The sequence below is a fragment of the Panthera uncia genome (genome assembly GCF_023721935.1).
Source record: "Panthera uncia isolate 11264 chromosome A1 unlocalized genomic scaffold, Puncia_PCG_1.0 HiC_scaffold_17, whole genome shotgun sequence".
NCBI classification, from domain to species: Eukaryota; Metazoa; Chordata; class Mammalia; order Carnivora; family Felidae; genus Panthera; species Panthera uncia.
Genome location: NW_026057577.1, coordinates 7598915 through 7615767, shown reverse-complemented (window position 1 = coordinate 7615767; position 16853 = coordinate 7598915). Strand labels below are relative to the sequence as shown.

Genomic DNA, 16853 nt, shown 5'->3' with positions numbered 1-16853 from the left:
TGGCCCAGTGCCTCAGCTCTTTGTTGCCCTAACTCCATCACCTGCCAAGTGCACGTGTCTTCCCACACCTGACCAGTACTGGCCCCATCCTGTGAACTGTAAAAGCACTGAGGATAGAGGGTGAACACTAACCCCGCAGCACACCCTGGAGACCCCGAAATCACCAAAGAAACTGCCAGTGAGGAATCTGCAGATGGCGTTTTAACCCATCCCAAACATGAGTCCAGAGAGCTCTGGATAGAAGCCTTAAAAAAAAAAAAAAAAAAAACCCAAACACACAGATACCTCCCAGGCCTGGGCCCCAGCAAAGAGAAGATTCTGGCAAGTGCTGCCTTGCTGGGTCTGCAGGCCAAGGTGGGGGCAGGGAGTATGGGAAGTGCCTGCCTAGGAGCTGTGGTTCTGGCTCCTCCCTGACCTTGGGGCAGGCCTGGATGGGAATGTGGTACTTTCTGGCAGGCAGCATTCCCCTCTGGCCACTGTGAAGATCACCTACCAGGACCCCCAACATTCCTGCGGCTCTATGGCTCCATGTTGCATCCTCTCCGATCCCCAGCCAACTGGGTCCAGACTCCAGTCTCTCCCTGGGGCCACATCAGTGGCCTCCTCAGGGCCCCCTGCGTGTTCCTCCTCCTCCCCCCTCCCTGTCTTGCCACGGAACCAGGCCACACTGTTTCTCCACTTACACCGGGCACCACCCCACCCTCTAAGACTGGGCCACGGGACCCACCCCCATCAGCCCCTCAGGCCCCTCCTACTGCACCTCCAAAAGGCACTCCCCTCAGGGCACTGCACTCACCCCTGCCGCCTCCGCCCCTCTCCTCTCCCAGTGAACTACAACCCACACTTCAGATGTGGCTCCACCTCCCAGTCACTGTGGTCGGTTTACGGCATTTCCCATCATTTCTAACTGCACAGGCCTTTGGGGACCTCCCGGGTCACCACAAGCTGTGTGAGGGTAGGGGGTGGAGATGTGAGGGGGCTATGTCTGTCTGGCTCCCAGAGTCCCAGAGCCTGGCCCAGTGCCGGGCCCTGCGTGGGCCATCTGTAAAGATCTGGTGAATGGATTGAATGAGTAAGCGAACAAAGAATATGGTTTCCAGGGGGCACTTCATGTTCAAAGACAATGACACAGTGAATGCTAGCCAGAGGACACTGGGGGCAGTGCAGCAGGCCTTCCCCTGCCCAAAGAGCACTGCTGTCCCCAGCTAGTCTCCCCAGTGCAGCAGCAAAAGCCCAGGGCCACCTGACGTCCCAGGGCAACCTTGGCCCCGGCAACATTCCACCGGCACAAACCCAAGAATCCTCAGCGCAGGGAGTATAAGTTGCAGTAATAAAACTGGGCTTCAGTAGCAAGCCCTCAAATACCTACCAGGACCAACCGCTTCCCCAGGAATGAGGACCGTGTGGCCAGGCCTCGAGGGCAGCCACATTCATTTTCTGTTCATAGATATTCAGATGCCAACTGTGTGGCAGACACCCTACCCAATGCCAGGAGTTCAGCAGCAAGCAGAAAATTCTCCCCGCAGCTAATAAGACAGGTGACGTGAGATACTTCTTCACACCCTCACTGGGGTTCAGTTTCTGCATGCTTCCCAAAGACAGACAGACTTCAGGTGGGAAGCTCTGAGGGTGGAAAGGAGATGCCACACAGGAAGCCAGGCAGCCATGGGTCCTAGCTTGTTCCTCCCCGCCACACGTAGGGGCTGACAGCCCTCCTTCAATTGTGGCTCTCACAACTTACCAGCTGTGTGGCTATCTCAGGTTCCTCATCTGTAAAGTGGGCACAACCAAGCCCACGGGGTCTTTGCACGAGTTCCAGAGATATGTGCCTGCAGTGCCCTGGTGAATGCCTGCATAGGTGAGCCTGTCCTCCCATAGGCCTCGATAAACACATGTCCCTGAGCCACCAACACAGCTCCAGGGACAGGAGAAGAATCACTCACAGACCGGGCTCTGGAAAGACTGGCTTTTGTGCAATGAAAATAAATAAAACCGAAAAGAAAAGGGGAACCAGAGCCTGGGGGGAGAGGCTTGTATCAAACGTGACAGAAAGTCGATAAGCAGATAAAGGGCTTATCCCAATATGTAAGACCCCAGGAGGTGAACGCGCGAAGGACTTAAACAGGAAGAGGAGACACACAAAGCAATCACACTCTGGGAGATCATTCAACCTCTCTGGCCATCAGAGAAGCACAAACGAAAGCAAAGAACAGCACTGCTTCCCCTGCCAGATCAGCAAAATATCGGTCAGCAAAGCCCCTGTGCTGGTGAGGATTTGGAGACGGGGGGAGCTGCAGTAGGAAACCAGTCTGGCCCTGCCCCATGTGCACTTGGACTCCATGATTATTTCAGTCACTCTGCAAGTACTTCTTAACAGCTGCTCAGAGCCAGGGCTCCAGGGCATCAGGACTGGCTCAGTCTGTGGCCAGCAGGGTCAGCAACAGGAGAGGAATCCAAGGCCCCCTGCCAGGAGGTCCCCAAACCCAAATACCAAGAGAGGTTGTCCTAAAGGCAAGGGCATTACTGCTGTCTCAAACAGCAGCTGGATGGACAGCCTGCCCTGAACACTCCCACAAGCTTCCATCCACCCTAGCAGATCCAGAGCCCCTCCCCAAAGTGGCAGAATGGGAAAGAAAAACGTGGCTTGTCAGAGAGGCAAGGACACATGTACATCCTTGGGGACCCTGGACAGTACACGGTGGCCAGCAACACTGTCCCACAGAGCAGGGCCTCTGCCCCCAGGAGCAAGAGAAGCTTTACAACCCAGAATCTGCCTACCTGTGGGGCTGTGTCTGGGGTCCCTGCCCCCCAACCCCAGAGTCTGGAAGCCAAATGGGCTTGGCCTATGGCCGGCACCATCTGTTCCGGGAAACCTCCCTGATCTGAACCAGGGCAGCCAGGAGCAGTGGAAGGGGTGCAGCTCAGAGGTCAGGAGGACGGGCCCCAATTCTGGCTTCTGCACTTGGCCAGGCCACCTGACCTGCCTCTCCTCCGCCAGGATCCCTACCTCAGCTGGGTCACAACCATCCACCACCTTCCAGGGCCCTCAGGCCTTTCAAGAGCCAGGAGCCGCCCTTGACCCCTCCCTTTACACCCATGTCCCGTGAGCTCTACCTCAAGGCACACCCTGAACCCATCTGCCCAGCATCTGTCACTGGCCGGGGGGACCACCCAGGACGCCTCACAGGCCTCCCTGTTCCCACTCTCTCCACTGAGAGCCTCCAAAGGCTTCCCACAGCTGGGAGAACAAGGCCGACCTTGCACCCAAACTGCACAGACCTAGCCCTCACCATTTCCCCAGGCCCAGCACCCAGTGCTTCTGCACCTGCTGTCCCCTCTGTCTGGAGCAGTCCTCCTGGGGCAGGCCTTCCCACCAGCCAGGTTTGCCTCGCCTCCCACCTGAAGTAGCTCCCTCCCTTACCCCCCCTCTCTCACACTACCCTACTCCTGGATTTTACTCCATTGGCTGATTTACCCCTCTGCTCCCTGTGTGTCCCCTGCGGGCTGGTGAGCTCTGAAAGAGCAGGGACTTCCTCTGGCTTATCCCCTGATATATCCCCAGCACCCAATCCAGGCCCAGAAACAAGGTGGGTGCACAGTAAGAATGTCTTGAGTGAATGAATGAATGAATGAATGAGAGAACAAAGGTGCCCCTTCTAAGCCTCAGTGTCCCATCTCATGAGTCTGTCATTTCAGGAGTACAACTGTCATTCCCACTGCTCCCCCTGTGCCTGGGGAGTATACCTGGTCCATCCCCAACCCAGGTCGGTGCCATCCACCTCCTTGTGCAGGCCCCGCTTCAAGGCCATGTCCCCCTCCTGGCCCTGGCCCCGAATCCTGTGCAACCTCTCACCTGAGCCCTGACCTCATCCCAGGTGTACCCCTCACTTTGCCTGGACATCCCCCCAGGAGGTGCTCCAGCTGCACATCATGGGATGAAGCCCACACCCCAAGACTGAGTCCAGACAGAGGGAGCCAAGTCAGAAGCTCTGGGAGAGACACCCCAGCTCCAGCCCCAGAAGCTGGCCCAAATTCCAAACATGTGTGAGCAAGTGTGCATGTGCAAGAAAGGAGGGGAGACAGAGGGAGAGAGGGGAGCCTGAGCGTGAGAGGGGGAGAGAGCCAGACACCAACATTTCCATCTAATCGTGTGACCTTTTCGCAGCTCAGAGTTCCTTCAGGGCCAAGTGCACAGTGCTGCTTAATATTAATTTCAAAGAGAAATGGGTCAAGGAAAATTGGAAATTTTTCTAGAAAACACTTCAGGCATGGAGCTAGCTGAAGTGTCTGCCGCCCTGCAGAGATTTCTGAGAGGAAACAGGGCCTGGGATTAGGGGCCTCCACCTTGTTCAAATCCACAGAGTTCAGACCCTGGGTTCAAACCCAGTTTCTTCTTCTGGGGAAGGGCCTCCTGTCCCATTTGGGCACCCCTGGAGCTGTCTCTGCAGCCCAATCTCCCAGATGCTAGGACCCAGCACTTCTCACTTGCCATTGTGCCCCTCCATGTCCCCAAGAGGTCCATGTCCTAGGACCCTGCCCTCTGCCCCTTGTTGTGTGGACACAGCACACAGGAGCCCATGCCTCCTTCGCAGTCATCCCATGGGGGTACCTGAGGTGTGCAGAGAGGCTCACCAGGGTCCCCATGGAGACTCAGGCCCAGCTGTTCCCACCCCAGGCAGGCCGGCTGGCACATCTAAAGCACAAACGCCACAGACGTGTTAAGTTGCCCCTGGAGACATCACGTCTCTCCCAGAAACATCCCAGTCTGCTGTGCTGAGGAACCCGCAAAGAGCAGGCCATGTGGAGCCCACGGCCAACGCGGCACCCAGACACACTGCTCTTGCTAATTAAACTCCAGACACGCCTGGAGCAGACACAGCTTCAACTCCCCAGCAGCGTGTTATCTGGAAAGCAGGCGTGGTTACCTCTCTGGGGGACATTCGCAGTACAAATATAAAGGAAGAAAAGAAGGAGCAGCAATTGATTGTGTCTGTGGAAGAGAGAGTCACGGAGAAGGGGCAGTGAGGGCAGAGGACCCGCAGAGCCTGAGCAAATAGCCTGAATTGGAATAATGGGTAACAGCAAAGATGGAGCAGGTGCCGTGCCAAAGCTGTTTAAGTCCCATGCGCCCTGTGCCATTGCACCCATTTTACAGATGAGGCGGATACACTCGACTTCTACACCAAACTGCCTGGCTCTTGTGAGAACCACTGGCCTGTCTCTGAGAACTGTCTCTTGCACCTGAGTTGGGGCCACCCCCAGGCCAGGGCCAAGCCTCCATCTCCAAGTCGCATTCATCATCTGTTCATGGTGCTCCGGCAAAGATCAGATCTCTCCTGGGCCACGATCACTTGGCTGGCTCCACCCCTGGACAAAATTCCACGCAAACTCAGGAGGAGGGAGGGAGGGAGGAGAGCAGGCCCGAGACACAGAGACTGCTCAATTTATGTCTGAGGAAAGCAGCTGAGCACGTGGGCTGTCCGCGGCACCCAGGCAGAGTGCCAGTCACACTGTGTCTCGAGGGCCACACCTAGCAAATCTCCACTGCATAACCCACTACTGGCCAGGGCCCCCGTGTGTAGAGCCTGGGGAACAAGCACAGCCCCTGCTCGCCGACAGCTCTGGGGCGCTCTTCCAAGTTTGACCCCAGACAAATATCCAGGCCTCAAGAATGTGCAGCCCCGGCTGTCCCAGCGCCCACCCCAGCCCACCCCTTGGGCGTGAGGCCACATCACCACGCTGGCATCTCCTACAGCCATCCAGGGGGGCTGGCCGCAGAGCAGCAGGAGCACTGAGGTCGCTGCCAAGGGTGCGCTCAACTCTGAAACATGCCTCCAGGAGCCAGGCCAACTGCCTTGGGTTTCCTCTAGTCCCTGAACTGCAGATACAGCCCCGGGGGGTGGAATGATGAGGGGAAGATGAGGGTCCCTGGGAATCAAGCTCGGAGGCCCCTAGGCTTTCAGCTGCAACTCTGAGCTGGCTGGGCAGGGCATGAAGCCAAGTCTGGTATGAGAGCCCCCAGGTCTCCACCCATGAGGGCCAGACCCAGCCATGGGGCTTCAGCAAGAGGCTCAGGGATGCCTAGGTTGGGGACACAGACAGAAGCCACCAGACACCAGCCAGGCCTGGGGTTCAGAGTGCAAAGCCAGGCAAGGGCCTCTCTCCCCACTCCGACAGAACCTCAGGCGTTAACATTTAGATACCGTGGAGGCTGAATCATGGCCCCAGAATGTCCACAGCCTAATCCACAGACCCTGTAAGTGTTATCTTATATGGTTAGCAGGACTCAACTTACCCTTAACTTAATCACATTAAGGCTCCTGAAATGGGTAGGATTACCCCAATGAGACAAATATAATCACAAGTGTCAGGGAGACCTGACTACAGAAGAGGAATCAGTGACCAAGGGAGCAGAGACCAGAGTGATGTGCTCACCAGCCAAGGGATGCCGGTGGACACTAGAAGCTGGGAAAGGCTAGGAAGGGATTCTCCTCATTGATGCTCCAGAGGGAACCAACTTTATGGACACCTTATTTTTAGCCCCTTAAGATCTATTTTGGATTTTTGGCCTCCACAACTGTAAGACAATAAACCTGTATTGTTTTAAGCTACCAAGCTTGTGGTAATGTGTCTCTGGAAACAGACCGCAGAGAGGAAAGCCTCCCCGATCTGGCCTCCAACAAGTTAGCGGCCCCCTCCACACCCCCTCCAGGCCTCAGCCTCTCCCTTATGCCTCACACTCACTGCATCACCGAGATTGGCCTGGTCATCTACCTACTATTGAGTGGAGCCTTGCCCACCTCCCATCCATGGCCTGTCCTGACAGGACTCCACTCTCTCTCCATTGCACCCCACTCTGGACTCCCTGCCTCCAACCTGGACCACAGATGGCTGGCTGTGACACAGAACTATCTCAGACTCCTTTCCTACTGAGGCCTCCCACTGCCTGCAGGACGCCATCCATGCTCTGGAACATTCCAGGCTGCAGACCCTGCCAGTTCATAGCATCAGCCTGGCCCCCCAGCTCCTGGCCCTGCACTCCTACCTCCAGCTTCACTCTTGAGGCAGCCCCTTCCCTACTCCTCAGAGGCCTGGGGAACTCCTACCTTGCTTAAGGCAATGTCCTGTGATGGATGGAGATACGCAGCGGGTCAGCAGAGGAACCACTGTGGGCCACTGGATGGAGATTGCAGGCTGGCCACGTGGAGGAGTCACTAGGAGGAGCACACAGTGCCAGCACCCTGTCCGTGCTCTCTTGCTGGCTTTCCTTGGCAGCAGGAGGGCAGAACGCTCCCGAGGGCGGCATGCCTCCTCTGCCCGCCAGGGAGGATGCCGCAGCCTGACAGCAGTGGGCAGAGGCTTGGCACGGGCTGCTTCCGAGGAGGCAACAGCCAAGGTCACGAGCACTGAGCTGTCTGACTTCTCTTCCTTCAGCCAAGACTTAGAGCAAAGCAGGCAGGAGGACACAGTGGCCCATGGGCAGTTCTGTGGGACAGAGACCACCCACCTAGCAGGGGCATGAAGCCCCTCCTCCATCCTGAGGGCATGTGCCGGGACTGCAGGGGGCCTAGCAGAGCAACCCCAAAGAAGCACAGAGGACACTTCCCTCTCTGCATCTCATAAGCACAGGTGGCCAATGGAGGCCATGTCCTATTTGGCTCATACGGAGCTTTTTAGAAATTTGAAGCAATATTTTTAAATCATGAGAGTTCACATGAAAGTTCTGATGTCTGGAGTCTCTTGACAGTAAGAGGTCAAGAGAGGCACTGTCCCAGGGCCACACTTCCACCAGGTCATGCTCAGGCAAGCTAAGCAGGGGCTGCCCCTGTGGACGAGGCCTCCGGTCAGCTCTGTGCCCACGACGAGGCCACGGCTGGATATCACATGCCACCACATTCACGCTACTGTTTGCCTTTTAGTAGAGACACATTCTCTGTGTCAGTCATTGATTGGTTTTTTTTTTTTTAACTTATTTCATGTTTATTTTTCAGAGAGAGACAGAGTGTGAGCAGGGGAGGGGCAGAGACAGAGGGAGACACAAAATAGGAAGCAGGTTCCAGGCTCCAAGCTGTCAGCACAGAGCCTGACGCGGGGCTCAAACCCGTGAACTATGAGATCATGACCTGAGCCCAAGTTGGACACTTAACCGACTGAGCCACCCAGGCACCCCTGTGTCGATCATTTATATCAAAAGGAGGGAAATGAAAGTCAGGCCAAGGATGGGTGTTGCTGTTTTTCTTACCCTCTGCCACTGTCCTCACTGACACTGTCCACTGGGTCCTGCTGGCCTTGTGTCTTGGGATGGCAGGGCTTTCTGCTAATGGCACCATGTGCCCGACGGAGAGACCACATGCCCAGCTCATGACCCAGGGATCTCTCCCACCTTGTGGGGATCTTCAGTCTCCCACAGACAACCAGGCTCTTAGTGTCAGTGGCAAGGCCAGCTTTGTGCACGTGGTGTTGGGGCCAGCCTGGCCACAGAATGGCCCAGCTTCTCCAGGCCCCACAGTCTGGCGGAGGCAGAGGGAAATGGCCCTGCCTGAGCTGTGCCTGAGCACTGTGCCCCAAGAAGAAGTGAGGGGTGCCTGCTCCTCTAAGGATGGGCATCCCATTCACTGCACAGATGGCCCTGCACGACAGGGCTGGTTCACTTCCTCTGTAAGCTGACTGGTGGCCCCCAAGATTCCTAGGACCTGTGAATGTTACCTTATATGACAAAAAAGGGACTTTGCAGATGTGATTAGATGACAGACCTTGAGATGGGGGGAGACCCTTCTGGATCATCTGGATGGGCCCCTTAATGCAATCACATGCACTCTTACCAGAGGGAGGCAGAGGGAGACTAAACACACACACAGAAGGGGAAGAGGCAGTGTGACCAAGAGGCAGAGACTGGAGTGATGTGGCCACAAGCCAAGGGACCCCAGCAGCCACCAGAAGCTGGAAGAGACCAGGAGCAGATCGCCCCGCAGCCTCCAGAAGGAGCATGGCCCTGCCACTTGGTTTCTGCCCAGACATGATACTCCTGTCGGACTTGTGCCTTCCAGAACTGGGAGAGGATAACGCACTGCAGCTGTTTTAAGCGACCCAGTTGGCGGCAGTATGTCGTGGTAGCCAGAGAGTAGGAGGGAGTGACATGCCAGGGTCACCGGCTCAAGTACTAGGCAGGGCTTCCGGCCCAGACTGGGGCTCTTCTTCCCACACCCGCTGGCCCTGGCTCCCCCTCCACAGCCACAGACAGAGTTGACAGATGGCAGTCAGGGCAGGGCTCAGGCGTAGGCCCGGAACTCAGAGTAGGACCCCATCCACGTATGTGTCTAAGTGCAAAAGTGCATGCACACACCCGTACAGGCACACAAAAACCAAAAAGGCTGATGTTATATAGCCCCCCAGCAACATACTCTCCCAGACACAGGGCTGGCTCAGGGCAGGGACAGAGAATGAGGCCAGGTGCACCCGAGTGAGGCCTGGCACAGAGGAGGCCTGGAAATGCCTCCACCACCTGTCCCCAAAAGGCCGCCCTGGCCCCCTGGCCTCAGCTCTGCCCTCCTGCCCCTTCTGGGCTCCTGGGTCCAGCAGGGCTGAGCAGAAACACTTCTGCAACGTATGTAAGGCCATCAGGAGAGAAAAGGTCCCCCCTCCTCTCTCTCAAGCCTTTGTTCACCCTAATACCTTCTTCCAGGGCCCAAGAGCAACACTGTTATATGCTAAGCTGCTCTGAGCACATGCCAGACCCTGGCCTGAGTCTGGCAAGACACGTGAACACCTTCACTTTCCATCCATCTTCCCTGGGTAGTCTGCAGCCCAGCAACTGACCTCAGATGATGGAGACTATTCGTGATAACAATTCTCTGAGGCTGGGTGACCTCCTGAGAGCACCCCAGGAAGGCTGTTAGGTGCTCAGAGAAAACAGGACAGTGTGTCTCAGCACCCGGGAAGGGCTGTGTGGGACACACCTACCCACCCCCAATAGGCACCCCTACCCCCAACCCCACACCCAGTCAGATGCCACCACTGCCTCCCCCCCCCCCCCCCCCCCAGACTGGAAGACCCACAACAGATATTTTCCCTTCCCCAGAGAACCTCTCATATCCATGGCCCATCATGGGAGCTTCAAACCTGCTTCCGGAAGTTGCCTTGGGAGAGGGTGGGGAGGTGGGGGGGAAGCCTCAAGTCAGCACCTCCTGCTTGTTTCAGCCACAGCCACACTGATATATCAGAGTCCCCATCAGAATTCACTAGAAGAAAGGATCCCCTGGCTTACACACACGCGCGCACACACACACTATGGGCCTGGACAAGGCCCAGGCTAATGGAAAGCTGGACTGTCTAAGTTCACCGTGGGCCCTCGGCCCAGCCCCAGCATAACTTGCGTCTGGACCCCCTCCAGTCAGTGAGTGCGCCTCAGTCCTGAGTGAGTGGGAACAATCAGGCACATCCGGTGAGAAATGTACTCTCACTGTGTGGGTGGACCAAGTCACCCACACAGGGTCATGCTGACACTGGGCATGGACGTGACTGAAAGGGGACTTGGCCCCAGACCCTGGGCCTGTGGCCTGGACCAACCACCCACAGCCCCACAGCCTGGAGCCTACACGCCCAAAGCCCAGGCCTGAGGTCTAAGGTCCAGGCTGGAATACCTTCACCACACCCCACCACTTTCTAGCACAATCTCAGCTTCCAACCCATGAAGCCAGCTTTTCCCAGCATCTTCTAAGGCCACTGGTTTCTAGGTTTGTTTGTAGCTTGAAATTCCTTTCCTGCATCCTAAGTTCTAACAATAGGTGGCGGGAAGGGAGGATGGATTTAACAGAAGGTACCAAAAGACCAACAGAAGCCCAGAAAATAAGGCAAAGCCAGCAAGGCCAAGGGGGAAGGCTGCCACATTCAGGAGATAGGCACCACATGGAATCTGGAATTGGAGCGAGCCCAGAGCACCTGACAGCCCCTCTTTGCAGGCTCTACCTCACCTAGACTGAGTAGAGCCCAGAAGCATCAAGCCAAAAGCCCTCAGCTCTCTGAGAAACAGGCCCTTCTGATCCCACTGGACAGAGAGAGGCCCAAACTTGCCCAAGGACAGCTGGCCAGTATAGTCCCTTATCCCTGGTCCGGGGCATTTCGCCTGCCCTATTTTCACTCTTATGCTCACGCTCTGGGGTCATTCTCCATTCCTCCCCCTGCGGAGAAGCCCATGGGTAGGAAAGAGGCAGGAAGGCTGAGCCTGAAGAAGGCCTGGCAGACAGCAATTCATCACCTGGGAAAAAGGGTCTGCCCAAAGTATTGATCAGCTCCAGAGAGCGCTGAGCTTCCTGACGGAACAATTGCTTTGCAAAGGTATCTGTTGCCACACCTTGAAATTAGAATGGTGCCCTGCCAGCCTGCACCCAATTTATCTGTCAAGCTGGGCAGTCAGAGAGACCTGAAATAAATGAGCCTGGGCGGCTTCGGGTGATGGGAGTGTCTCGGCAAATCACAGCATAGCTGGGCTGGCCCAGCGGGGCCTTCGGGCTCTCTGTACACATGCAGATGAGCCTGACCTAAGGCCCAGCTGCCTTGACCATCTGCAGCCAGGGGTCCATCAGGACCAGAGGCTGGGGGCTGAGCCTAGCCTAGGCACAGGCAAGGCAGCCTTATCTGGTCCCTGGGGCCCTGAGGACCGCGAGGCCTGCTAGGACCATGGTCAGACCCCAACCTGGCCTTGCTGCAACCCAGCACCCAAGATCCCAAGAAGAGAGGGGAGGTTTGGGCTGGAGGTAGGCCAAGACTCCTTGAAGGGTCTGAGGGGCTACAGCCAGCAGCTGTCACCATGCCCATCCAGAAGCTCCTTCCATGCTCCTGGGCCCAGAGAGCACCTTGGTTCTAAGTTGAAAAAGAAAGAAAAAAAAAATGATCTGAGTCTGTGTACAGGCTGCCGAAGCTGCTAGGAGCACTTCTGGGGTCTTCGTCCTGCCCTCCCCTCCCCTCGCGGCATCTGGCTGTCTCCCAGAGGAAGCAAGGTCCAAATGGGGCCTGAAGAGAGCTCAGGACCCTTCTCTGGGAGTGGCCTGGAAGGGGCAGTCAATCATCATTGCAGGGAAAGTGGACCACACAGAAGGAAGGAGAGGCTGTCTGGGGCCAGCAGATATCTTCTTCAGAGAAACAGGCTCAGACATGGGCACCGAACTCGGGCCCAAGTGCAGGCTTAGTCTGTGCTTCCCCGGCTCCCTGACACTTGCTGGTTGTGGCCCATGTGCAGCCACAGCAGAGTCCCCCGCCCAGCACCCCAGTACTCCCACCGTGCCATGTGGTCAGTGAGAGCAGAGCTCACGCTCAGCCTGGGACCAGGCCTGCAGAAGGGGTGCCTGGGTCCCCGGGGACACAACCAGGGCTTACCAAGCAGCCTTACCTGTGTCCAGGGCCTGTGGCCCTCCCAGAGGAGGGGATCTGGGAGTGGGTGGCCGGCGATACACCACATGCACACGGCCCTGCTCAGCCTCCTCAGCTGCCAGCCCCTTCTCCAAGGGCTCGATGAAGAACTCCTCCTCTTCCATACGGATCAGGCCAGCCTGTGGGGCAAAAATGAAATGGTTCAAATTCCCAGAGCACAGCAGACAGACCAAGGAGGGGTCCCAGAGGGAAGAACCTCCCACCAGACTGATAGGACCAGAGGGACCCTGCCCAGCACCCCAGCTAGGTGTCAGGCTTGAACCCCAGGCCGGGGTGGGGGCACACACACGTGACCCCAGAAGTCTCATCTGCCCAGAGCCTCCACTTCTAGTCACTGAGGCCAGAGCCCTGGAGCGTGGTGAGTCTGCATGAGTCTGAGTCGCCCCCACGCCCTCCCCCCAGAAGCCTAAAATCCAAGACAAAGGCCAAAACTGTCAACTGGGGACTACATCTGCCGCAGACATGGCCAGCTAGACCAAAACAGTATTTTCAAAAGTTCTGAACCCGACCCTCAAAATGATGAGATTTCGGGTCTCAAAACTGGACTATTCCAGCTTCCCTTGTGAAACACACGCTGACCACAGTGCACGCCACGGACACAGCATGCAGCTCTGAGGCTGGCCACGGTCCCCATCCCCCACCGTCTACCCCTACCTATACCTACATCAGTCACCGGCCCAGACTCCGCAGCAACTGGACTGCTGTCTCCCCCAAGACCGGCTGTAGCCACCTCCCCCCTCCCCGTGCTGGAAAGCCGTTCCTGGACCCCTGTCCCTGTCAGGATTCAGGCTGCTCTGTACTGTGGCATCCAAAACTCTCAGCTTCCCACTGCCCCCCACCCCCACCCCCAGTCCCTAACTCGCACACCTCACACCAGTGGCCGGGACAGCCCCTCCTTCCAATTCAGCACTCACAGCTAGGCCTTCTCACCTTGGCCATCTGGCAAACTCCCCTTCTTCCTTCAGCACCTCGTTCAGATCCCCCAACTGCAGGCACAGGGCCCTACCCTCCCTTTGGCCATCCGTCCAACTTCCATGCTTTTGATTTTCAATCTATTATCCATAAACTGGTGGTCTCACACTGGGGGGCCCCACTGTGTCAACCTGCAGATACATTTCCTTTAGAGCACACATTTATGACCCATTCAGGGTTCTGGGTGGGTTTTTAAAAACCATTTTACTGAAATATGATTGGCATGTAAAAAGATGTGTACAGTTAATGTATACAACTCAATGAGTTTGGGAATAAGTATCACTCATGAAACCACCACCATCAAGGGCATAAACATATCCATCACCTTCAAGTTATCTTCCCACCCCCTTTATTATTATCATTTTCTCATGGTAAGAACACTTCCTATGATATTTGACCCTCTTAGCAAATTGTAAGTATATGATAGAATATTGTTAGCTACAGGCACTGTGCTATATAATAGATCTCCAAAACTTAATTTGCATAACTAAAATTTCATACCATCACCTCCCATTTTCCCCTCCCCTCAGCCTCTGGCAACCACCATTCTACTCCACTGCTATAAGTCTGAGTATTTTATTTTACTTTTTTTAAAGTTTATTTATTTTGAGAGCAACCATGAGCAGGGGAGAGGCAGAGGGAGAGAGAGAATCTGAAGCAGGCTCCACACTGTCAGCATAGAACCTGACACGGGGCTTAATCTCATGAACCATGAAATCATGACCTGAGCTGAAATCAAGAGTCAGATGCCCAACTGACTGAGCCACCCCAGGTGCCCCAAGTTTGAATATTTTAGATTACATTTGTCTTTCTGTGTCTAGCTTATTTCACTTAGCATAGTATCCAGTTTCATCCATGTTGTCACAAACAGCAGGATATCCTTCTTTATAAAGGCTGAATAATTTTCCATTGTATATACAAACCACATTTATCAACCTGTCATCTACAGATGGACATTTAGGTTGCTTTCTTGCCTATCATGAATAATGACACAATGGATATGGGAGTGCAGATATCACTTCAATATTCTGTTGGCATTTCCTCTATATACATACACACAAGTGGGACTTCTAGATCATACAGTAGTTCTATTTTTAATTTTTTGAGGAATCTCCATAGTGACATAGTGACAGAACCAGCTCACATTCCTACTCACAGTGCAGAAGGGCTCCCTGTCTCCACATCCTCACCAACACTTGTTATTTCACATTTTTGATAACTACTCTAACAGATGTTATGCGACATGGTTGGCTTTGATTTGCATTTCCCTGAGGTTGAGCACCTTTTATGTATTTATTGACCATCTGTACGTCTTCTGTGAAAAAAATGTCTAATGCAAGCCCTTTGTCTATTTTTTTAATCAGATTTTTTTTCTGCTTTGAGTTGTATAACTTCTGTATGTATTTTGGATATTAACCTCTTATCTGATACATGCTGCTTTGCAATATTTTCTCTTATTCCACAGGTTGGCTTTTCATTTTGTTGATGGTTTCCTTTGCTGTGCAAAAGCTTTTTAGTTTGAAGTAGTCCCACTTACTGATTTTTGGTTTTGTTGTTTATACTGTTGGTGTCATATCCAAAAAATCATTGCCAAGACCAACGTCAAGAAGTTTTTTCCTATATTTTCTTCAAGTTTTATGATTTTACGTTGAAGTCTTTAATCGATTTCGAGTTAATTTTTGTGAGTGGTGCAGGACAGGGGTCCAATTTCATTCTTTGGCATGTTATTATCCAACACTATTTATTGAGGAGATTATCTTTCCCCATTGAGTATTCTTGGCTCCTTGGCCAAATATAAACTCACTGTGTTATGTGTGGGATTATTTCTGGACCCTCAATTCTGTTCTATTTGTCTATGTGCCAGTATCATACTGTTTTGATTACTATAGCTTTGAAATGCAGTTTGGAATCAGAATAATGCCTCCACCATTTTTTGTTTGGCTATTTGGGGTCTTTGATGGTTCCATATAAATTTTACGATTGGTTTTCTATTAGAATTTGGAATTTTGATAGAGATTCCATTGAATCTAGACATAGCTCTGTGTAGTATGGACATTTTAACATCATTAACTCTTCTGATCCATGAACAAAGTATATCTTCCCATTTATTTGTATCTTCTTCAGTTTCTTTCATCAATATCCTTGTGTGTGTGTTTGTGTGTGTGTGTGTGTGTGTGTAGATCTTTCACTTCCTTGGGTGATGTGATGTGTGTTTAGAGTGATTGTAAATGAGATTGTTTTCTTCCTTTGTCAGATAGCTCACTGTTCTCATATAGAAATGTAATTGATTTTTATATGTTGATTTTTGTATCCTGAAACTTTAATCAATTTGATTAATTCTAACAGTTTTCTGATGGAGTCTTTAGGATTTTCTGTATATAAGATCATGTAACCAGAAAATATAGACAATTTTACTTCTTCCCTTCCTATTTGGATGCCTTTTATTTCTTTATCTTGCCTGACTATTCTGGTTAGAAGTCTCACTACTGGGGCACCTGGCTGGTTCAGTTAGAAGAGCATACAACTCTTGTTCCTGAGGTCAGGAGTTCAAATCCCACATTGTGTGTAGAGATTACTGAATAATAAATAAGCTTAAAAAAATTGTTCCAGTACTAAGTTGAACTGAAATGGTGGGAGTGGGCATCCCTGTTTTGTTCATTATCTTAGCAGGAAAGCATTTAACATTTCACTATTGAGTATGATAATAGCTGTGGGTTTGTCACATACAACCTTTATTATGTTGAGCTATGTTCCTTCTACACCCAATTTGTTGAGAGTTTTATCATGAAAGGAAGTTGAATTTTGTCCAATGCTTCTTCTGCATCTATTGGAATGATCATATGAATTTTGTTTTTCATTCTGTTAAGCTGGTGTATCACATTTATTGATTTGCATATGTTGAAACAACCTTGCATCCCAGGGATAAATCCTACCTGATAATATGCATGATCCTTTTAATGTGCTATTGAATTTGGTTTGCTAGTATTTTGTTGAGAATTTTTGCATCTATATTCACCTGGGATATTGGCTTATAGTTTTCTTTTCTTGTAGCATCCTTTTCTGGTTTGGGCATTATAAAATGAGTTTGGGAGTGTTCTTTCCTCCACAATTTTTTGGAAGAGTTTGAGAAGGATTGGCATTAGTTCATCTTGAAATGTTTGGTAGAATTTAGTTGTGAAATCATCTACTCTGGGGCTTTTCTTTGTTTGGAAATATTTTTGATTATGGGTCCAATCTCCTTCTCATTACTGGTCTGTTTAGACTTTCTATTTCTTCCTGATTCAGTCTTGGTAGATTATATGATTCTAGGAATGTATCCACTTCTTCAAGGTTGTCTAATCTGTTGTTGTATACTTGTTCATAGTATTCTCTTACGATCCTTCATATTTCTGTGATATTGGTTATAATATCTTTTTAAATTTTATTTACATATTTATTTGGTTTTGTTCATCTTT

At 52.5% G+C, this 16853-nt stretch overlaps 1 protein-coding gene across 1 annotated transcript in view; it reads right to left on the bottom strand.

The window, feature by feature from the left end:
- The window catches only part of ADAMTS2 (ADAM metallopeptidase with thrombospondin type 1 motif 2), a 238136-nt gene that overhangs the window by 147020 nt on the left and 74263 nt on the right, over positions 1–16853 (bottom strand). The window contains exon 3 of the mRNA XM_049649005.1: positions 12386–12545. Within this exon, the coding sequence (XP_049504962.1) occupies positions 12386–12545 (160 nt within the window). The remainder of the gene's footprint in view (positions 1–12385; positions 12546–16853) is intronic.